General features: G+C 39.9%; 1 protein-coding gene across 2 annotated transcripts in view; it reads right to left on the bottom strand.

The window, feature by feature from the left end:
- The window catches only part of LOC127659948 (E3 ubiquitin-protein ligase RNF130-like), a 71866-nt gene extending 47765 nt beyond the window's left edge, over positions 1–24101 (bottom strand). For both annotated transcript variants that reach the window (XM_052149955.1, XM_052149954.1), the window contains exons 1-2: positions 23966–24101; positions 23060–23506 (exon numbers count right to left, since the gene is read on the bottom strand). In XM_052149955.1, coding sequence (XP_052005915.1) covers positions 23060–23333 — 274 coding nt within the window. In that variant the 5' untranslated portion in view covers positions 23334–23506; positions 23966–24101. The remainder of the gene's footprint in view (positions 1–23059; positions 23507–23965) is intronic.
- Positions 24102–24713: the final 612 nt, after the last annotated feature.

Here is a 24713-nt window from a genome sequence, read left to right as displayed (position 1 = left end):
TTCAGACAGATACAGAGTCATTGCTCCAAAGCAAACGTCCACAAGCAACACCCTGTTAAGATTGATATGTAGGTCAATCCTGACAGAAGTGCACATGAGAGCTTTTGATGATGACAAGGCACATCACATCTACTGTGTTTTAACCCTCTGGGGTCTGAGGGTGTTTTAGGCCCTGGAGACATTTTCACATGCCTTGACATTTGTGCTTTTTTCAGATACTTAAAAACATATTAATGGCTAAAGTCTGATAACACTGTATTCAGCACAAAGTGGGCTACAATAATATGTGAGCAACATGTATGTACAGGTTTGTATTTTTTGCATGGTTTTAAAAAAAATAATAATAGATTTAAGTAATTGAAATAAGGCCATATAACACATACTAAACATTTGTCCACAAGCCTTTTGAGAAGTAGATCTTTTAGCCTAGAGTTTTTGCTACAAAATGATGTGAAAACCATCCTGATCACTCATTCATACAAAACAATTTAGTAATTTTACTTTTGTAAGACAATTTTGTGTTAGAAAGGTTGTATGCGAGGAGGCGTGAATTATCATGAATATTGATGTGATTCACACCGGAGGAGAAAAAGACCCCTCCCCTGGGCCTATCACTGAGGAATGTGACAGAAAGAGAATGAATGTGAGGACCCTTAATGATCAAAATCAAGACCTACACTACCATATAAAAGAGGCTCGTCATGAGGCACATTAAGACCCAGCTGCCCCCCTCACTAGATCCACTGCAGTTTGCATATCGTCCAAACCGTTCAACGGACGACGCCATCGCCACAACCCTCCATCTGGCCCTCACCCACCTAAAGGACTCATACGTAATGCTGTTCATAGACTTCAGCTCAGGATTCAACACGATAATTCCTCAGCACCTGATTGGAAAGCTGAACCTGCTGGGCCTGGACACCTCCCTCTGCAACTGGATCCTGGACTTCCTGACAAGGAGACCTCAGTCAGTCCGGATCAGGAACTACATCTCCACCACCACCACACTGAGCACGGGGGCCACCCAGGGCTGTGTGCTCAGTCCACTGCTGTTCACTCTGCTGACTCACAACTGTGCAGCAATGCACAGCTCGAACCACATCGTCAAGTTCGCTGATGACACGACCGTGGTGGGTCTCATCAGCAAGAATGACGAGTCAGCATACAGAGAGGAGGTGCAGCGGCTAACAGACTGGTGATGAGCCAACAACCTGTCCCTGAATGTGGACAAAACAAAAGAGATGGTTGTTGACTTTAGGAGAGCACAAGGTGAACACTCTCCGCTGAACATTGACAGCTCCTCTGTGGAGATCGTCAAGAGCACCAAATTCCTTGGTGTTCACCTGGCGGAGAACCTCACCTGCTCCCTCAACACCAGCTCTATTACCAAGAAAGCCCAGCAGCGTCTCTACTTTCTTCGAAGGCTGAGGAAAGCACATCTCCCACCCCCCATACTCACTACATTCTATAGAGGGACTATTGAGAGCATCCTGAGCAGCTGCATCACTGCCTGGTTTGGGACTTGCACCGATTCGGACCACAAAGCCCTGCAGAGGATAGTGAGGACAGCTGAGAAGATCATTGGGGTCTCTCTTTCCTCTATCAAAGACATTTACAAAAAACACTGCATCCGCAAAGCAACCAGCATTGTGGACGACCCCACACATCCCTCACACAAACTCTTTACCCTCCTGCCGTCTGGCAAGAGGTACCGAAGCATTCGGGCCCTCACAGGGGCCCTTTATAACTGTCTGCTACCTCAATATCTGCTATGTTCATAGAACACTATCTCATAGTATGTTAAGTTTATGTTTTTAGAAACTGTCATCTTTTTGCACTACTGTCTCTCACTGTGCCTATTGTCCTGTACATTGTCAGAAGTTTCTTGTACTGTCCCAGTACTTTCTGCATGTGCACTTATATATATATATATATATATATATATATATATATATTAAAAGAAATCGTCTGAAATTGTATCCTCAGCTGGATCAAGTCACTCTACAAAATGCAAATGTTCATCGGAGTCCCGCTCTTCTTCTGAGGAAAATGTTAACTCTTCGTCACTATCCAGGCGTTTCCTCACCTGTGTATCGTGGCATCTTCCAAACGCGCAGAAAAGTGAATGAACTTGATGTTTTTTTAGGCACAGTTGGGGGCATTTACCATTTGCATTGATCGCCTCAGCACATTAGCGTATGAATGGCACGCGCTACTGGTGGGTGTGATCACATTAGGGATAATTAGCTGAGCCAGGTAAAACTGTACATCACTTTGTTTCATACAGATTACATTGCAGAAGAATATTTGTTTTAAATTTGAATTGTAAAAGTAGACATTTTAAGCTTTCTTTAGACATAAGTTTCATGTTTGTGTGATAAGTATTTGCGGAGTTTCAGTTCATTTTGTGACGTGTTTCTGAAATATGCTCACTAACACTGAGACAGCTGAAAGCTCACAATTTTTATATATATATATATATTTCACTGCTGTTCAAAAGCACTTTGGATCACATCATTTATATGCATAAATGTTTTCCATCTGAAAGGACTAAATATTAAATGAAACAAATGACAATAAAATGCAAAGTAATCTCTTCAGTAATCAAAAAACTTTTTGAATGTAACTGTATTCTAATTAACAATTATTTAAATTGTAACTGCAGTGGAATAGTTACTTATATTTTGTATTTTAAATACATATTCCTGTTACATGTATTCAGTTACTCCCCAACCCTGTACATAAGTTCATGAGTTTTGATTGAGTGTCAGAAGGTCAAGGCCCAAATAATCTTTCACAGTAATCTAACAGCAGTTACCATAGTAGTAAAACCAAAGGCACAAAAACAAGACAGTAAAAGGTGATGGTGGCATCTTCTCTTCACAAGTAGCTACAGAGGAAACCAGCTGCTGTTGGTGCACAGTGTTAATCTTCCTTAATCTTAGCACTGATGAACAGTTTTTTTGATTTTGTCAAAGATAGCCAATGCGAGATGCATTGATATGATAATTACACTATTTTATTATAGCATACTGCTGATTGATTCCCACCTCATATCAGACGCAGACTCGACAAGTCTGACTGGCCATGAAGTTAACGCATTTATGGAGATCCTACAAGCAGCCACATTTATGTGTTTTCCAGCTCATATCAGAGAATTCATCAAATGGTAATTTGATATTAATCTAAAAATCATATATTTGACGTTGTCATCTTGTGCGCATTACAAACACAACTAGAATTGTAAAAATGTATGCATAAACGTTTGATATTTTTGTGATGCATTTAATGAATTTGACATAAAAATGCCATCTTTGTGCTTGGACTGAGGCGGGATGTTGAATTTTCAATTAAAAGCATGCAAATGAAATATATTGCGTGTTGTATATGTAAAAAAAAAAAGATTTTGATGTGTTCATGATTCATCTATCAAGTTTACTGATCGTCAAGCAATCTTTTCCCCACACAAATCAGTTCAATAATCATCCAAGCAAATGCCATTAACATCCGGAGAAATCTAAAATTATGCTGCCTGTGCTCGCAGCATAACACATCATTTCAGCGACACAGCCGTGCTCACTTATAAACATGAAGTAGTCTCACCATCATGTTGGATTTTTTCTATATAAAGATTAAGTTCATGCAAACATTGTGAAAGTAGCTTTGAACCTAAAAAATGCATATCTATTCTAAAGTTCTGATATGATATTAAAAATTAAATCCGCTTAAGGAAACGTTCACCCAAAAATAAAATAAATAAAAATTCAATTACTCACCCTCATGCCATTTCTGATATGCATGACTTTCTTTCTTCTGTTGAACACAAATTAAGAAGAATATTTTAGTTATGTAGGTACATACAATGCAAGTGAATTGTGCCCAGAAATTTGAAGCACAAAAAACACAAAGGCAGCATAAAAGTAATCCCATAAGACTTCAGCGGTTTAATTCATATCTTCTGAAGAGATCTAATTGGTTTTTGGGGAGAACAGTCCGAAAACTCCTTTTTAGCTGTACAGCTTGCCATTGTAGTCTCTAGGCACAATCATGATTTCAAGCTTGATTTTTTTTTTTTCTCCACAGTTTGGAATGCCTAATTCCCAATGCGCTCCAAGTCCTCATGGTGGCGTAGTGCCTCGCCACAATCCGGCTGACGGAGGATGAATCTCAGTTGTCACTTCGTCTGAGACAGTCAATCCGCGCATCTTATCACGTGGCTCGTTGAGCACGTTACCGCGGAGACATAGCGCGTGTCTAGGCTTCACGGTATTCTCCGTCGCATCCACGCACATTAGAGCGACCACGAGGAGGTTACAAAACTAGTAACATAACAAAATAAGGAAAAAGTTAAGCGCTGTGAATACTTTCTGGATGCACTGTAAAACTAATCCATATGACTCCAGTGGTTTAATTCATATTTTCAGAAGAGATCTAAAATAAAACTAATGTTTTACTATATATCTTGATAGCATTCTCCTTGGCGAACATGATTTCAAGCTCGATTAACCCACTCGAATTTTATGGATTACTTTTATGCTCACTTTATGTGGATTTTGGCACCCATTCAATTGCATTGTATGGACCTACAGAGCTGAAATATTCTTCAAAAAACTTAATTTGTGTTCAGCAGAAGAAAGAAAGTTAAACGCATCTGGGATGGCATGAGGGTGAGTGATGAGAGAATTTTGATTTTGGGGTGAACTAATCCTTAAAGTTAATTTATGGGAATTTGGTACATTTTCTAAATTGAACAAAGACCATGTGCAACTCTTTGCAGATGTCCTTATGGGACAGTCAATTTATTTTGATTTGTTGTCTCCTACTGCAATCTTGTTTAAATCATATTTGTCATAAATATGTCAAAGTCATATTTGCTAATTTCTGGGGACATTTGATTATTTATTCACAATTGTATTTGTTTGTGCAACACCTAATGAATGTGACCGACTGCATGACCTCTACACACCTGGCATATGTGTTAAAGTAGCTATTTTGACCATTTGTTAAATAAATATCATTTTAATTTTTACATACAGTCTTAAGACTCTTGATTTTAGATCTGATGTACATACCTGATGAAAGTACAGCAAAACTGTTAAAAAACTTAATACATTTTGCACTGAAAAGAGTACTTTATTAAGAACACTTTTAGAGTCATCTAAAAGGAATAAAAACAATACCATGTGTTAAATGCCCCATAGTGTAAAACTTGAACAACAATAGTGAGTGTAACACTACACTGAGTGTAGTTTTTAGCACTACAAGGTGTTGTATTAACACTGCAAGTAACACTGTAAATTATTTCCGTTCTTTTCACAGTATTATCAGTGAAAGTTTACTGTAGAAACAGTTTACAGTATGTTGCTGTCAATTTTATAGCTTTCACAGTATTACTGCTTTATTTCCAGCTTTGTCTTACTTTAGAAACTAATTACAGAAAAGTTGCTGTCAATTTATGCTAGTCTTTGGAAAAAAACAACAGAGTGGGAAAATAATTACAGTAATCTTATATTGCTGTTAAATTGAATCAGTGTTAATTTCGTTGACGAAGACTATGACGAAAATTATTCGTCAACAAACCTTTTACACGGACGAAAACTAAATAAAAACTAAATAAAAAGTCAGATATGATGACGAAAATTGTGACGAAATATAACTGACACTTTAGTCAACGAATAAAAACGATACGAAAATATTAGGGAGGGACGAATGGAGAAGAGATCCAATCATAACTACTCTTTTTGTGGGACAAATGGGAAGAAATCCAATCAGAGCGAATCTTTGAGGGTAGGTTGATCTATGCAGAAGAAGCAGCCATTTTAAAAAGCCGCGGCAAATGCAGGCGCCGGCACCGCGCAACAGCTAAACAAGCGCAGCAACAGTTTACACGGGAGGAGAACAAAAGACGAGTTGAGTTTGCTGAACTTTGCACAGTTTCGATGACGTTTTCACAACAGTTATGTTGTTTACATTATATTTAGTAGTGTTTAGTTGCACAGTCTTGGACTTAGTTACACAGCTTTGGCTGATTTCAGTTGACTTTCCTCGTTAGCAACACGCTAACGTTTTTCATGAACAATAGAAATGTCAGAGCTAGGTCTAGGACGAAAACGAAGAATTGACGTCTGGTCACACTTCACATATGACAACAAGGACAACAAGTCCGCCTGTAAACCGTGGTGGAGCAAAAATCGCTGGGAAAAACACCACCAACTTGAAGCGTACATTTACAGACAACTCATCCAGAAATAAATGCGAAGGTAAGCAGACACGCTAAGTTTATTTTATCAGATAAACCACCGTGTTTCCGCTAAACTTGGAATAAAATATAAGCAAAAGGAAACCACCTCTCAACTGTATTGATTAGACGATTGTCTCGCTGAATTAATATGAGTATAAATATTAAATGTCCTGAAATTAAATCAAATGTGTACTATTATAGTAATGTTAGATGTTGTGGTGTTGTAATGTATATGACTGGACAAAGGGTGTGTGTGTGTGTGTGTGTGAGAGAGAGGGAGAGATCTGGAGATTGGGCAAGAAAGAAAAATAAAAAAAAAATAAAAATCACAACCTGATTCCCCTTTTCACCCTCACAGATAAAGAAGACGTCTGATGACAAAAATGACCATAGGCCAAGTGGAAATAAAGCTAGTACTGCTAGTGCAACCCAGCAGCAGGCCATCTCTACAGCTTTCCTTAGTTCTTCAAAGTACAATACTGAATCGAAGGAACAACAGACCAAGGAGCAGGCCATAGCTAGATGGATTGGACGCACAGGTTTACCACTCACAACAATTGAAGATGAGGACTTTGTGCTAATGATGGAGATAGTGGATAGGAGACTAACAGTTCCAAAGAAAACTAAAATGAGCAATTTGATTGAAACACAGTATGAACATGAAAGACAAAAATTCAAAGAGAGACTGGCTGCTGCACGGAGAGTATCCATTGGCCTTGACTTGTGGACAAAAAAGGACTGACAGCCTCATTCCTTGCTATAAGCGCATGCTACTTTTGTGTTGAACAAAGTAAACCTGTACACATATTGTTGGCCCTTGAACAAGTAGCTCACCCACACACTGCACAGTCTATTAAGGCATGTGTGGACAAATGTATGCAAGAGTGGGCCATACCAAAGGAGAAGATCCTGACGGTAATAACGGACAATGGGAGTAACATGGTGGCAGCCTTTAAAAACACCAGAGCAGAAGAAACCAGCTCTGAGGACGACTCCCCTGGGTCCACTATGGAAAGTGACTCTGAAATTGATGAACAGCGGTGAGCCATGTTTGGTTTATTCTTTTACATGACAGTCAATTATAACATGAATGAATTTCCCCCTGCCTCACACTACATATATACAGTACATACAGACACACACCAGCCACTTTATTAGGTTTAGACTTATTTGGTTGTCTTTTCTTCTTGTTATTAGGTACATCATGTCGAAATGGACCGGACACCGTGCGTGGTGCATACCATACAACTTGTGGTCCACATGTTGCAGAAAGAGACAAATGTCAAGAGTCCTCGATAAAGCAAGGTTTGTGGTGAAGCTCTTTCGCAAGTCCTCAGTTGCAACACAGAGGTTACTGGACCAGCGTGGTGTTATTGTTGTAAATGACTGCCCCACACGCTGGTCAAGCACATTCAACATGGTCGCACGACTCCTCACAGTCAAAGATGCAGTCTGTCAAATCACAAATGACATGGGATGGGACAGTTTGCTTACTAGTGAGTGGCAAAAGCTTTCATCATTGCATGACCTACTGCTGCCTTTTGCTGAACACACTAAATCCCTCCAGAGTGACACCACATCTATGTCTCTAGTGGTTCCTGCCCTCTTTGATCTGTTGAGCCACCTAACTGACTTTGCACAGAACACTCAGTACAGAGACCTCGCCACTCTTGCAGGGAAAATGAGATCAAATCTGAACCAGCGTTTTGCTTGCCTCTTAGATTCAACTGATGAAAAGTTCTCAGCACTTGCAGCAGCTGCATGCTTTGTCAACCCAACTGTCTGTGAAATCCTTGTTAATGTTGATGTGGCTGATGGAAATATCCAGGAACTGCTGAAACAGGCAGAAGACTATGTGGTCAAATGCACTTGCCAGGAGGACCAGTCTGAAGATGATGCAGAAGAAGAGGTTATTGAGGAACCAGAAGCCACGCCATCCTCAAAGCAGCCGGTGTTTAGGTTCCTCTCAAAATGCCGCACCACAAGGCCTAAACAGAAAACCTCCACAACCAGCATCAGGCAGCAGATTATCAAGTACAAGGAAGAACTTTCACATCAAATCACTGAGGACACAGGGACAGACTTCTGGCTGGAAAAGAGTGACAGTTTTTATCACAGTTTAAAACCTTTTGCATTAGACTTGTTGGCTATGCCAGCTTCTCAAGCTTTTGCAGAGAGGGTATTCAGCATCACAGGTGACCTCACAAGAGGACGGCGCAACAGAGGAAGGGTCACATTGGAGCGAAGTGCTTTCCTTAAAATGAACAGAAACAAATAGAACTGTTGTATTCACTGCTATTTACAGCATTTCCTGTAGTAGTATATGCACAACTTGAAAGTTACTGATTTTGTTGTTCCATGCAATAATGCCATTACAGCTTAGCATGTAATTCACTTGTCTTGAGTTGAGCTCATTGATACTACTTTTAATTATTAACAGAAGAATATTTCATTTTGTGTGCAATGGCATTACATCCAATACATCTTTTATTCTACATTTGAGAATTGCACTAATCTGTTCTGTTCAACAGATCTTGTTGATTTTGCACAGAGTAGCAATGCATTGTAAGGCATTCTAAGGCATTGTACCTAGCAGTAATTTAACTTCTCTTGAGGTACGTGAACATTAACAGTAGTGAATTATCTGTAGATACCTTGTGCAATGGCATTACAAACAATAGTTTTATTATTTTTAAGAATTGCTCTTTATTTTTCTTAAAGTTTTTGATTTTGCACAGTCCGTAGAAGACAGTAAGTTCAGAGTTAGGTGGTTATCTATATCAATAGTATTGTACTTCATCGTGAAAGAATGTCATATGCGGGAGAATGCATATCTTTTTCAGGGAGCAAGTATATTTTTCTGGGAGAGCAGGCCGTATGCTTATTTTATGTGAGATTATCTTTTATGAAAAAGCCACGGTGAGTGTTTTTGACATTAAGAATAAAATAAAATACATGTTTTGTATTACAACTGTTAAATCTGTGTCTGTATTGCATATTCAAATCTTAATACCATGGGTACTTCCAATGACTGGAAATTTTGGAGAAACATTTAGTCAAGTCAACTAAGTCCACTGTAGATTTAGTCGACTAAATTTGATCTACAAAAACTAGACTAAAACTCTTATTATATTTAGTCGACTAAAACTAGACTAAGACTAAAAGATTTCAGATGACTAAAATATGACTAAAACTAAATGGTGTGTTATTCAAAAGACTAAGACTAAGACTAAGACTAAATCAGAATTTGCTGCCAAAATTAACACTGAATTGAATACAGTAATATTCCAATGGACAAGCCCGACAGAGGTTTTTTTTTTGTTTATTGTGGTAATTTCAGCTTAGGCTTTTTTTAATACATCGTTTTATAAGGTAACCTATACAGTAAAGCATTAAGCATATAGTTTAAAAAAGAAAGTGAAATATTTTATGTGCGTCAGAATTGCGTGTCTTAACGTTTGCCAGATTTTGTTACAAACCCAACTAATCACATCAAGTCAAGTCAAGTGGTTTTTATTGTTGTTTCAACCATATACAGTTAGTACAGTACACAGCGAAACGAGACAACGTCCTCCAGGACCATGGTGCTACATAAAAACAACATAGGACAAACACAGAACCACATGAGACTACGCAACTAAATAAAATAACTATATATACCTATATAAAGTGCACGTGCAAACATGTGCAAAAAGTACAAGACAGTACAATACATTTCTAACAATGAACAGGACAATAGGCACAGTGAGAGACCAGTACACAGTAGTGCAAAAAGATGACCATTTCTAAAAACATAAACATAACATACTATAAGATAGTGTTCTATGCACATAGCAGTTATCGATGTAGCAGACAGTTATAAAGTGACAGTAATTAAAGTGCAACTCAGGACACGTGTGTGTGTGTGACAAACGAGTCTGAGTATTGAGGAGTCTGATGGCTTGGGGGAAAGCTGTTACACAGTCTGGCCGTGAGGGCCCGAATGCTTTGGTACCTCTTACCAGACGCCAGGAGGGTAAAGAGTTTGTGTGAGGGGTGTGTGGGGTCGTCCACAATGCTGGTTGCTTTGTGGATACAGTGTTTTTTGTAAATGTCTTTGATAGAGGGAAGAGAGACCCGGTGATCTTCTCAGCTGTCCTCACTATCCTCTGCAGGGTTTTGCAGTTCGAAACGGTGCAAGTCCCAAACCAGGCAGTGATGCAGCTGCTCAGAATGCTCTCAATAGTCCCTTTATAGAATGTAGTGAGGATGGGGGGTGGGAGATGTGCTTTCCTCAGCCTTCGAAGAAAGTAGAGACACTGCTGGGCTTTCTTGGTGATAGAGCTTGTGTTGAGGGACCAGGTGAGGTTCTCCGCCAGGTGAACAAGGAATTTGGTGTTCTTAACAAATCTCCACAGAGGAGCCGTCGATGTTCAGCGGAGTGTTCACCTTGTGCTCTCCTAAAGTCAACAACTATCTCTTTTGTTTTGTCCACATTCAGGGACGGGTTGTTGGCTCTACACCAGTCCGTTAGCCGCTGCACCTCCTCTCTGTATGCTGACTCGTTGTTCTTGCTGATGAGACCCACCACGGTCGTGTCATCTGCAAACTTGACGATGTGGTTCGAGCTGTAGATTCTGTTCCCGATCCGGACTGACTGAGGTCTCCCAGTCAGGAAGTCCAGGATCCAGTTGCAGAGGGAGGTGTCCAGGCCCAGCACGTTCAGCTTTCCAATCAGGTGCAGAGGAATTATTGTGTTGAATGCTGAGCTGAAATCTATGAACAGCATTCAAACGTATGAGTCCTTTTTGTCTAGGTAGGTGAGGGCCAGATGGAGGGTTGTGTCGATGGCGTCGTCCGTTGAACGGTTTGGACGATACGCAAACTGCAGTGTCTTAATGTGCCTTTGGCGAGCTTCTCGAAGCACTTCATGATGATTGGTGTGAGTGCAACGGGACGGTAGTCATTGAGGCAGGACACTGAAAACTTCTTTGGCATGGGGATGATGGTGGTGGCCTTGAAGGACGTTGGAATGACGGCGCTGCTCAGAGAGATGTTGAAGATATCAGTAAGAACATCTGCTAGCTGGTCTGCACATCCTCCGAGCACTCTGCCAGGAATGTTGTCTGGTCCAGCAGCCTTCCGTGGGTTGACTCTACGTAGAGTTTTCCTCGCCGTGGTAAGACAGAGCACCTGGTCGTTGGGAGGAGGAGTGGTCTTCCTCGTCACCACATCTTTCTGCACTTCAAAAAGAGCGTAGAAGCGCATCTGGAAGGGAGGCAACTTTGTCACAGGCAACTGATGTTGTCCTGTAGTTGGTGATGGCCTGGATGCCCTGCCACAAGTGCCGCGTGTCACCACTGTCCTGGAAGTGACTGTGGATTCTCTGGACGTGTGCGTGATTTCCCTCTCTGATTGCCCGGGACAGTTTGGTCATAGCTGTTCTTAGGGCTGCCTTATCGCTTGCTCTGAAGGCGGAGTCTCGGGTCTTCAGCAGTGTGCGCACCTCCGCAGTCATCCACGGCTTCTGGTTGGAGCGTGTGGTGATGGTCTTGGAGAAAGTGACATCATCAATGCACTTGCTGATATAGCTGGTCACTGATGCCGTGTATTCCTCCAAGTTGGTAGAATCACCATATGTTGCAGCCTCCCAGAACATGTGTCAGTCAGTACACTCAAAACAGTCCTGAAGAGCAGGAAGACTAGCATATAGTTCTTGCACCATTCTGTGTTGATGTAAACACACAAGCCACCATCGCGAGTCTTACCGCAGAGAGCTGGATTTCTGTCCGCACGAAACGAGGCGAGCCCGTCTAGCTGAATGGCGGAGTCCGGAACTCTGTCGCTGAGCCACGTCTCCGTGAAAGCAAAGACACAGCAGTCTCTAAACTCACGCTGCGATATAGTCTAGTTTATTGTCCAGGGAGCCGGATAGACGGGAGAGCCAGCCGGCTAGGGTTTAATTTTAGCCTAGCATGGACACCCACCCTCTTGCCGCGCTTCTGCTTTCTCGCACACCGCTTACGACGTCCTCTCCCCTGGCCACTGGCATCAGGAGACGCCGAGGACTGGAGGACTGGAGGCCTGGTCTCCGCAGCAAGCAGAGTACACGTAGCGCCTCCTGCAGGTCATCATGCAGCTTGGTTTTTGCATGAGTCTTATATTTCAGTAGTGTCTGGTGATGGTAGACATGAAAACCGGTTGCTCCGATGTCCATGTGCTGCAAAAGTCGGGCTTTTTTAACAAAAATAGCACCATTTTGGATCCGGAGTGGCTGCTGCGTGCCATCACGCCGCCATCTTGGAAGGCACAGGCACATAAGGATATACACAATTTTGTGGGTTTGTAGTCCCAACCAATGATCAATAATATGAGGTAAAATAGATTAAATCAATCCCCATGAGATTTTTTTTACTTTGCTTTTTATTTACACACATAATTACATAAAGCGCGGAATCACACGGGATGTTCGTCTATCAACCAATCATCTAAATGGCCAGCCAGCCACAAATTTTCCTTACTTCAGCCAGAGCCTTGGAGGACCGTGAACCAGGTGAGCGCTAAAATGTTGTTCAATATCTTAAAGTTGTCCATTTCTAAATTTTCAATAACAAATGCACATCAGCAAAAAAAAAATCTGACAACAATGGTATAATAAATGCTGCTACTTTAGGTCATCAAACCATACCTCAATAAAAAGTTGATTGGCTCTTTTAACTGAAAGTCAGTACTTTCATTCCTACAGACAGCATATTGAGGTTTGTGTTTTCTTCCACTCACTTGGCCTTTTCCACCAAATGCTATCTCTGAAGGGACTCACGTTGATGGCCAAACATACTGTGGTTACAAGCCAAATAATGTGAAAAGGGGGCTGGCAGAGGGGTCTGGAATCGAACTTACGTCTGGCTCAAGCAATCCACCCAAGTGTGAAAGCAGCCATAACACTGATAGATGTGAGACTTCATGGGATAAAAATCTTCACAGAATCGCTACTAACTACATTCTGTTCTGTCATCAGACACTAAACTAATTTGATTCTCTGCAGCTCATCTCCTGACATTGTGTTCATCTCAAATGAGAATGCATTATGACCAAACACGTACCCACAGAGGAAAAATCAGCTATTAGGAAAAACACAGGCAGCCAATTAGCTTCTTCAACACTGCTGGCCCTCTCCAACCTCTATTCAATATGACAACAACACCACTGTAATCAATGTTCAAACATTACTCAAGCTCACATTCCTGCCTGGATCAATTAGAAGCATATGGCATGTCACATGTTTCCTTGCTGTTCTTTCATCTGTTTCTTTTAACAAATTGATTTTTTTTTTCCTTTTTCATTTGGTAGTGATGAATCAATGGACTGTTTACACATCAAAAGAAGTGTAAGAACCCTCCTCCTTATTGTAGGCTTTAAGAAAGATAATGGGTAAAGCCTCTATTTTATTGGAATAAAAAAATATTTTGACAATAAATACATGATTTTCTTTTGTTTTCGTAAATATGCAATTCATTTGTGTAGTATTTTGCTTACTTCTTTGCCTTCAACTGAAATTGAAGTGAATCGAATTATCCTTTATGCCAGGGTCATTTAATGCCATATGGGCTCGTTCATGCATCAGAAATTGCTACACGCTGGGAAACATGCAATAGGACGCTTATCTTGACAAATGTTCATCACCTCCCACTGTCTATTGTCTTGTTTCAGGCTGCTATCTGTTTGGCTTCATGTCCGAATTGGTGTTGCTGGCTTTATTCTAGAATTACTTTTTATTGGATCTCCGGTTGGCAGGTGCTTTTCTGTCCCACTTCCCATTAGCTAATTGTGGTTATGTTGCCAGACCCCTCATGATAGCTGCAGCTGGCCGGGGAACCGAGAGAATTGAGTGGAGAAGAAAATGGTGAGTTGCAATGTCCTGCACTCCCTCTGTCTGTCTTTCTCCAACTCAGTCTCTTTGAAAGGGGTGAGCTACTGTAAGAGAGAGAGAGATTTTTAGTGCTCACCACCTTGTTTAGACTGATGAGAAACTGGTAAGCCATCTGAGAGGCAGAAGAACAGAAAAACACAGAGGACAGACAAATACACTGAGGTCTCATGAGGAAATATTATCTTAAAACAGTCAAACAGGACTTTTTGTGCTAGATTCACTCAGCCTAACAGTGACTTAGTAGTTTCTCACAAGCCAAATACTCTGCATCATCTAATGGCACTTTTCCACTGCACATTACGGTTCGACTCGCCTCAACTCTAATCGCTTTACGTTTCTGAGCTTGCATTTCAATTGCAGTTTAATGCCACCTAAACGTGGGTGAGATTATAGGATGATCGTCATAGATGTGTCACCTCTACTGCTGTGACATCATCTTAAACACGACACAAACTGACCAAAACAATAAAATGACCGCTAGCTGTTAGCTACTAGCTCATTATGCTCCACAAAGCAGTTGTTGCATGGTGATTTTACACAGGTGTAACAATTAAATTGGCCTGTTTATTTTAGAAGCAAGCTTCCAGTAGCTGGTCAACTAAATAAAGCAGAGTATAGAGTTAACATAACAAAACATACCATCCTCCATCGTGGATCAATGCCAGTCAAGGGCACTCTCCCTCCCATTGCTCGCCGGTTTAGATAGTGTCCATTTGGTCGAACCACTTCCACTTTTCCTTGATGGTTCTGTAGTGACTTTTCTCTACACTGTTGGTAGGTCCGGTGGAAGCCGTGTGCGGCCAACAGCTGATACACTTCCTGACAGACTTTTTCGGTTCGCTAATTGCTAACGAGTGGACCATCTGCACCTCGTTTATTGACCAAGGTGTTGTTTTGCGCACAGCCATTTCTTTGTTCACAATTTGAAAGTCACGTGAACAAATGATACTGTTATAGCTGTTGCTAAACTAGTTTAAAACTAGTGGGTTGATTTTGCGTGTCGGAAATCCAGTGACTCTGGTAGTGACAATTCTCCCTGACCAATCAGTGATCTGCAGGATTTTGACGTCACATTCAGTATCAGCTCGGCTCGCTTGGAACCTCGACCGAGGAGGTACTAAAAAAAAAGGATCAGGTACAAGGTACTATCCACAGTGGAAAACCCCAAAAAGTGAGAATAGTCAAGTTGAGTCGAGTTGTACCGTGCAGTGGAAAAGCCCTTTAATGGTTTGTTTTGTGGTGGATCTAAGAAGTTATTGTTAACCTGTTGATACGCACCCACTTTTTGAGCACAAACCATGAAAATGACACTTAAATGGTTGTATTTACTGGACCCTTTGGAGTATGGACACAGTTATAGTATCTTTTGAAATAAGACACTTTGTGCTTTATTTCCCAAGTTTCAGAAATAATATATATTGTTATTTATTAAAGTTAGAGAAGCTGAAGTTTATAGTATTGAAAATATTTTGTGCTGAACATGTTTTTATAAACAAAAAAACAATAATAAAAGTGACAAGGCAACCCAGAAATACAATGCTCTCAAAGTCACAAGTCTAAAGTACCATTTCAGATTTGAAGATGATCTAATAAAAAATGAGGTTCCTGCAAGCTTTTTTTCTCTGAAAATCGATGCCGGCGTACAGAGTAAAATTAAGGCTCTGCCTTTCAAGAGGACACAAAATATGAATACACTGCTCTGCTATTATGAATAAAACTATGCCGCATTTTTAAAAATAGACTTTGGAGACACATTCATTTTGTTTATGAGACTCTAATATACAAGATAATATACAGTTTTACAACATGAATGCTTCTCAGATCGCATAATTTGTTGAAGAACGACGACGAAGGGTAATTCTTTCAGGCGAGATCTCAAGTAAACAATGTAGAATGTATCTATATTTCTCAGATTTATCACTTTTATTGACAAAAAGTGCTAGTGGATGTTTTTCAATGAACGCTTGTCATGGACAATTGACCCAAGTGTGGCGAACTAGATTCATATGGCTCAACTGACAGCATCTGTGGCATAATGTTGACTACCACAAAAATGTTTTTCGACTTCTCTTTTCTTTAAAGAAAGTTTGAAATATGTCCTAATAAGCAAGTTTTAGTTACATTTAAATGCTGTTTCGGATAAAGCAGGTATTTAAATTGTATGTTGTATGATATAAATATGATATAAAATTATATGAATGTTTAGAATATATTTGATCTAGTGTTTATGCTGCCTTACTATTATTAATACTTGTGCTTGCAAATATCTGTTCAGGTGTAAATGAGTAAAATCCACTTTAAATATGCCCATATTAGAAAATCAGCATATTATAAGGATTTCTGAAGGATCATGTGACACTGAATGATGCAGTAATGCTGCTGAAAATTAGCAAAACCTCTAGGCTACAAGATCCAGTTCTCAAATGTCTTGTAGACAAATGTTTAGTATGTGTTATATGGCCTTATTTCAATGACATAAAAATTTTGTTTTTTCAAAAACCATGCATAAACGTTACTTTCTCAAAAATACAAACCTGTACATACATGTTGCTCACATATTATTGTAGCCCAGTTTGTGCTGAATACAGTGTTATCAGACTTTAGCCATTAATATGTTTTTAAGCAACTGAAAAAAGCACAAATGTCAAGGCAAAACTTCAAAACTTCTCCAGGGCCCAAAACACCCTCAGATCCCAGAGGGTTCCTCCTCAGCTTAATCAGGGTTATTTAACATTAAACACATCAAAATAATGTATAACAAACAAACAAGACAAGCTTTCCCCATGCAACTTCTAGAGCAATATTAACTAGCCTACTGTATCCATATGGATACAATTCATTTCAGCAGTGATGAACTGGTCAAACCAATCCAGAATGATTATGCTACAGCATAGTGTAATAACAAATGCAGCCAAACCAGGGTTATATCCTATGTGTAGAGAGAGCATCTTGATTAGTGATTAGTGTAACAGAGGAAGTAGGTGTTACTGATGTAGGCCAAAGTACTCTGGGCTTTGTCTCTTTTATACAATATCTCAAGCACCCTATGAGGATCATTATTTTGGCAGGAAAAGAGTGAATGCAATTGAAAAGGCAATACAAGAAGTCAGAATCACTTATATATAGTATACAGTATTTAGTTTAGGATCTAGTTTTGCTTTGTATTTACAGCAACCACTTGCTCTTAAATGATAGAATGTCTCCTAGTTTGTCTTCTTACGTTTCTGTCCTTCTTGATAGTAGTTACTCCCTCACTGTAAATTGATGTATGTCCTTGAGATCATATTTCAAATGAAATAATGAGTCCAGTGCCCCGGTCCCAACCTCAGTCTGGATTAGGATGAATAGCCTCCACTGGGTTCACTGGCATAATAACCAGTAGGGCAGACAGCGGTTTTTGCATTAATTCACCAAACTAGTTTAACTAGAACAGCATGTAGGCTGAAACTGGTATAATGAGGGATGGACAACACTAAGGAAACTGCCTGGCTGAACTCATTAGCCATGAAGCATGAAGAATCTTTTAAAGTTGCCTCTAGTGAGCTGGTAAAGATTTCATCTGTTGACATTTTCATCGACACACTCATCTTTGTTAGTCTTGCCTCAATGACACTTAACGTTCAGCTCAAAGTGTGCTGCACCAAAATAAACAAAGGTAATGGCACTCTAAATATTGATAAATAATTGATTTACAGAGAATCCTAGTCTCAATTATTTCTGGCCATTTCTAAGCATCCTGTAAACTGAACAAGCAAAGAAGAACTGGGCGTTATGGAGAGAAATATGGAAAGATGATTCCAGCCAGACCAATAATGATTATAGCTTCTGCACTTCCATCAAGCAATTCAATACAAACAGGAGATATGTCAAAAACCCAGTGATTCAGCAAAATTAAGAATAGCAATGAAAGAAAATTACTTAGTGTCAATCGAGAAAGAAGATGTGTGTATAGAGCCATACACAGCAGCCATCACTTAATGTAACTTGAGAAGTAGCTTGGTGCATTGTGAAGAGGCACTTTGGGGATTCAAGAAAATTTGTGGTATCTGGATCACACATAAGTTTGCTAAGCAATTGAGCAAAATGAGCTGATGACCTTACACATGCTCTGAGAACACAAGAGCTGTCAAAAACTGTCAAAGAGGAAGGCAGGCAATGGTATTACTGTTATTGCAAAAAAAAAGCAAGCCAAACAAGTCACTTGTGTACCTTATCCCCCACGTCACTGACTTTACAGAACAAAACACAACATTGCACCGGCTCTTTAGGTGAGGTTATGCAAGTAAAGTAGCACTGTGTTTAGTGGACATTTTTGAGTTCTGTTTACCGAATCAATGCGAGAGAAGCAGCCACAGCACACGTAATTGGTCCTGGGAGGACACCTGGCTATCCACAAGGTCTCACAAATAAAAATATTGCAAAGTTAGCCAAACAGGATCTTGCAGCCAGACTCCTAAAGAAAGGACAAGAAGCTTCAGTCTCTGTATTATATTAACTATAAAATAATAGAAATAGTCCCTTTTTAATCTGAGAAAAATTACAATACTTCACCGAATTTTAGCATGGCCATATCATGTATAGCTGACTGATTTAAATAGGTTGTAAGTGGTTTTTATTATTATGAAATGACATGCATAAAATGTCCTTATTAGCTGCCAGATACCACTGAATTAGGTGTCATGAAATAGGTGTCATCTGTCTCTGTAACAGCCTTAGGCTCAGTAAACGGCGGGGTAAAAGACATCTGCAGGCCCTGGCCAGATCCTTTTTTAGCCAATCAGAAGACTTTCTGCCAGTCAATCATTGTGCATGTTCACATGAAAGGCTCAGGGGGACCCATCACCCTCCATCTGCTCACACAACAGTCTCTAGTGTGTCTGCGTGTGCAGGGTTTTGGAAAGAAGGGGCTGGGCTAATTTTAACGGCTGGTCTGGTGGAAGTTTCAGAATAGCAAAAATCGCTTACAGCACCTTTAAATATTCTGCATAATTTCCTCTGTTGTGCAAAACATGCACATTAGAGGAAATGGCATGACAGTCATGTGAAAATGTAAAATATAACAGGACATATCACATATCTCCAAGGACACATCATACTAGATTTCCTTGAAAAATTACCCACTTTGATAAAGCATTATCGACAGCATTTGTGGAAGAATGCTGATTAACACAAAATGACCGTTAAAATCTATTTATGCAATACACAAGTTTTAACAGAAAATGTAATACAAGTGCTTTATTTTATTATTATTATAGGCTTCACGTTCCTTTAAAAATTGGTCCCATTCACTTCCATTGTAAATGCTTCACTGTAACTTCAATTTTGGAATTTTTATAAGAATAGAAGGGGCGAGTCGAAAGTAGATATTCAACATTATGCCACAAATGCTGTCGATTGAGCTAAACGTGCATTAAACATAGAATATTCCTTTAACACATTGCATAGGCTACCATGCATGCACATTTTTTCAAACCCACATAGCTGTTCAGCCACGTCAATTTGTAGGCGAACCGGGGTTTTTAAACTTATGAGTAAAATTGATACCACTTTTTCTCTTCCGATTCCGATATTGGAAATCTCAGTATCGTCCGATACCGATCTGAGACCAGTGTTGTTTTTTTTGCATTATCAGTTTAGAATATCTTTACATTATTGTGTGGAACTAATTGGGTGTGCTCTTTAATATGCATTTATAAAATATAAATGTATAGCTCATTAAGAGACACTTTATTATTAACTAGTATACTGGATAATGTAGCAGCAAAATTAACAGTAATTCCAGTATAAGTCATCAGTAGAAAAGAAGATGTTTTTTTTTTGCAAACATTTCTCAACTTGTATCTGGAGTTAAAAGGATTCAGATCTCTTTTTTGTTCAATTTAGTTTTAAGACATCAGCTTACTTTTCATTCACACAGTTATTTTTTGGAACCCATACAACTTAAACATTATTATAACTTGTAAACAAATTATAATAATAATAATATATTATAATAGTAATATATCTCAATTGTGCACCTTTTGTCACGGATCCACCGGTCTCTCTATTTCTTCCTCACTGCCGTCAGCACTCATTCTCACCCGAGTTCTGGTTACATGCACCTGCATATCATTAGTGGCTAATCAAGGACTGCATATATATACCCCGGTTTCACACACACTCTTTGTCTGTTCTCACCGATAGTATCTCTGAGATTCCACACCTTTCTGCTATGTCAAATATACTGGTGTCTTCATTATTGTCTGAAAGTATCAGAAGACTGCTGTGAGGTCTGCTCATCGTGTCTGTACCCTGTCTGGATCTGCTACTAACCTGCTGTTTGCCACTCTGCTCAACCGGATTTACTCACATGATGTTTACATCACTGTTTCAATAAACCCTGCTACTGAGTTCATATCTCTGCCTCTGTGAGTCTCTCCATGACACCTTTAACTTTTAAAGGGTAACTAAACCCTAAACCAACTTTTTTAGTTAATGATCTGTAAGAATGGGGCTTTATTAGTACTGGTCATTGATTCAAGTAATTTTTTTGACATTTGTGTATAGTGTTTTAATTCTACAATATATGGTGTAAAAACGTCTGAGTGCTGCCCTCTTCAGGTTGAACGGTGGCTACTGCAGTTGAATTTTCCTATTGGCTGTTTGCGGTACTTCGTGACGTAACCGGTGACAGCTGACGTAAGCAGGTTCCAGCTCACCACGCCCTTGGTACGAGCTACCACGCCCATGGCAGTATAAAAACCATCTTGTTTCGTCAAAACCACTGTAGCGAGTCAGCAGTTGGAATTGCGAGTATTGAAAACGATCAGGATAGAGTATTTTAGCATCTATTTAGCATAGCATTTATATAGTTATTTAGATTATTTAGTGTAGTCTAGGTAGTTAATTAGCATATTTGTTAGTGTAGTATTGTTAGAAGCATAGTTAGTTAGTAGCATAGTATTGCGTCAGTTAGGATAGCTTCAAGTTAGCGTAGATTATCTGTATTTAGTACAGTGGTCAGGATGGTGTAGTGTTGCTGGTTGCAACAGCACTGCTGGACTGTATAGCTTTCCAGCAGACTTGGAAATTAGGCGCCAGTGGTTGCATGTCCTTGGCCTGGAAGACCGCGAGTTCCCGCCTAGAGCTGTAGGAGTGTGCAAAACTGCATTTTACGCGGGATTGCTTCTCCAACGCAATGGAGGTGGAAATGGGCTTCTCCAAACAGCTCGTGCTGAAAAGCGCCACAGTGCCAAACGCTGCTCCTCCTGCATGGACTCCACCACCGCAGCGGCGTCTTGAGGTGAGTGATATATTTGAATCACAATTTATGGTTAGGCTAAAGTTAATCCTCTGGGGTAGACAAACGCGCCGGCGCATTTGCTGGATTTTTTCACATAGCGGCAAAATAATAATATGCCTACAGAGCGCGCGATATTGACATCAACTCAATAAAACTCAGATTCATGTACATGTCGTCTTGCGACCGTGTGAGGAATAATAATAACATAATAGTAATACTCCTGGAGAAAATTACCACTCCAGTCATTCTCCATTTTAGAGTCTGACAGCAACTGTCAATTAATCCGTCACTACGGGTCTCAGGTGCACGCCCCCCCCCCCGCTCAGCCCTCGTTTCGTCCCCTCTATCCCCGCTGGTGTCTGCCCACTTTTCCAGCATTTTTCAAATATTGGGTGGAGTCAGACTATGAGCAGGGGTTTAGTTACCCTAGTAAACCCTCATGCTTTTATTTTGACATTTTGAACTCCAGGAAGACCTGTGTGTGTGTCCATTTGTAGGAAAGTTCACAGTATTTTAATTAGCTTATTATTCACATTCTGGTAAAAATGAACCTCCGGTGCCATTCTAAATGTATATTATAAGTGAACAAACTATTGAGTATTTACATCTGAGATGCGAGTAGTGCTCATATTGCACCCCGCATTAAGGCTAAAATAGGCGTGTATTTTAAACAGAGCAGCGCAATTCACTGATGTGCCATGAAATGCGTGTGCATTTTTTATATTTACTTATTAAACACAGCCTTGTGTGATTCACAGAGCTATCGCTCGTCTTCAAGTGGCTTTGAATAAAATGCATGGGTCATACGAACTACTTTAATTGTGTTTTAATGGTTATGCTTGACAGTAACGAACATGACTAACACACAGTATTGGATTTGGATCAGGCTCGGACGACCAATACTCGATCCGTTTAAAAACGTCAGTATCGGAGCAACACTGATCCAGGTATCAGATCGGTGCATCCCTAGTCTGTTGTAAACATTACTTGACAAAATGTGGACGTTTTGTTCTACAACATGAATTAAACAGTCATACCTCAAATGTGAATTGAAGCCGTATTGAATATATTTTTTTTTATGCAAGCAGGCTTCAGAATTCAAGTTTGAGGTATGACTATGTTTAATTCACGTTGTAGAACAAAATGTAGGCCTACACGTTTAATCAAGTAATGTTACCACAGACCTTATTTTACTCTAAGTTCAAAAACCCCATTATAAAAACCCATAGGAAACTCCAGAAGGAACCAATTGCAAATTCTCTTCTGGTTTTTGGACTACAAGCAGAACAGCTCTATTGCCCATAAATATATTAAAAGGTCAAAGCATTTATGAAAGAATTTTGCAACATGATTTGATTATAAAGAGACCAAGGTCTTCAAGAGACAGAAGAACCATGACCAGATTTGTACAGTTATCTTGGCCTTATCCAATTCCTGAAGATTTCAGTAGGCTGTTTGTTGAAGACAAGAGGGAAATGTTTTCATATGTCACAACATTTAAAATGCTATAGTTAATAAGCTCAATGAACATGTGTGCAAACCATTGCAATGCTCATGCTCACTTCCAAAAACCTGAACTCAAAACGAGACACTTTAAATCTCCCAGAGACCCCTCTTACACACTCACCTCCATTAACAGCAGCAGGTGCAATCACGATGCCCTTCGCCTCTGTTTTGGGAGAATTCTGCCCATATCGCCCGTCATTCTTCGTGACCATCTGTTGAGGATTGCCTTTTTGGTCCAAAACTGTGGCGTTCACCGTGGCGCTATAATAATCCTCTTTGTTGACCATATTTTTGTCGGCAGCGACAGACAGCGTACACCTGGGCGAGACGAAGACGAGGATGAAGGCGAGGAGACAGCTGCTGCATGACGCCGGTTCGGCCAATCTTTTCAGCATCTTCGGGAATGTCTGTGCCGTTCAATGCAACCCGACTCAGCGATACGTTCAAACTGTCACCGCTCTGTCTCGAGACGGCCCGTCATGTAAACATTATGTCCTCCTCTCAAGCCACAGCAATGTCCATATGGAGAGCCATGCGTCGCTTATCCTGCTTGTGCGCCGATTAAAACCTGAAAGAGGAAATGGTACATTTTCAGAAGCATGAACCAGAGATTCGTTGTGTTTTTATGTAGCCTAATAACTGGCCATTACATTTGGGGTCTGGCGCAAATGTGCATGCCCATATACAATTTTATGATTTAGGCACGACAAAAAGAAAGAAACAACTTGCGTTTGCATATCCGTCGACGTTATTGTCTCTACAATGGCAACATATTCCATGTATTTTAATGGAGCTTGAGGCTTCTGCATGCAGAGCTTACTATTCGTTTACTCCGTTAAACGTCTACTGGTCTCAAAACAAGTACAATGCGTGGCTTTTAACGACTGTTACAGGGCAACAAATATGTTGCTTCTGCTATCAGAACCGCTTTGTCCGTGCAACCAGCAGTGTAACAAGCTGCCATGAAACACACCTTTACACCAGCGGTTCGATTTTTAAAACAAAATATTACCACAAGATACCTTACCCGCTCAGTCGCTTCCACCTGTATTATATCCTGTCAATATATCTCTTTGTTTTGGTATTTCGCCGTGCTGTGGCTCGTTTGGCCATGCACATAACGATGTGTTGCTTTTCTTGTTGCTTTTTTTCCACACTTAACACTGAGTCGTGCGCATGCGCGTAATAGCCCGTATCTCAAATTGAGATCAGTGGGAGGGACGGGGGGCCACATCACCATCCTCTCTGGGCCTTGAACAGACTGTTCAATTCTAGGTATATTACTTCTGAATTGTAATCTGGTACTGATTACAAATTACATTACTAAAATGATACATTTTATATTAATTTCATTTGATTGCTTTTGGATTACTTCTCACTTAATTCTTGTTTATTTGATGCCACATGCATTTGAGTAGCAAGCTTGTGCCATTTTGATATAATTTAGCTTAAATGCATTAAATAAAACTTACTTAATAGATCAATATATAAGAAATTATATGTGTGTGTGTGTGTGTGTGTGTGTGTGTGTGTGTGTTTTAATTGCTATATGTCTGTTTGTTTCTGAGTGAAATGAAAAAAGGCACTTAAAATTCAGGCTCTCCAGCAATTTTGGCATTACACATGACATCCATGCAGGGCAACAGATCAGACCAGTTATATCCCAAAAGTTGTAACAAAAGCAAAATTGCATTGATATGCATTTTTTTTAAAGATGAATAAAAAAGCAATTTGCAAAACTAAAGATAACATTACAGCAATAATGCTATAATTTT

Source organism: Xyrauchen texanus, chromosome 19 (assembly GCF_025860055.1).
Source record: "Xyrauchen texanus isolate HMW12.3.18 chromosome 19, RBS_HiC_50CHRs, whole genome shotgun sequence".
Taxonomy (NCBI): Eukaryota; Metazoa; Chordata; class Actinopteri; order Cypriniformes; family Catostomidae; genus Xyrauchen; species Xyrauchen texanus.
The sequence above is the reverse complement of the archived record's forward strand: the minus strand, read 5'-3'. Positions and strand labels throughout refer to the sequence as shown.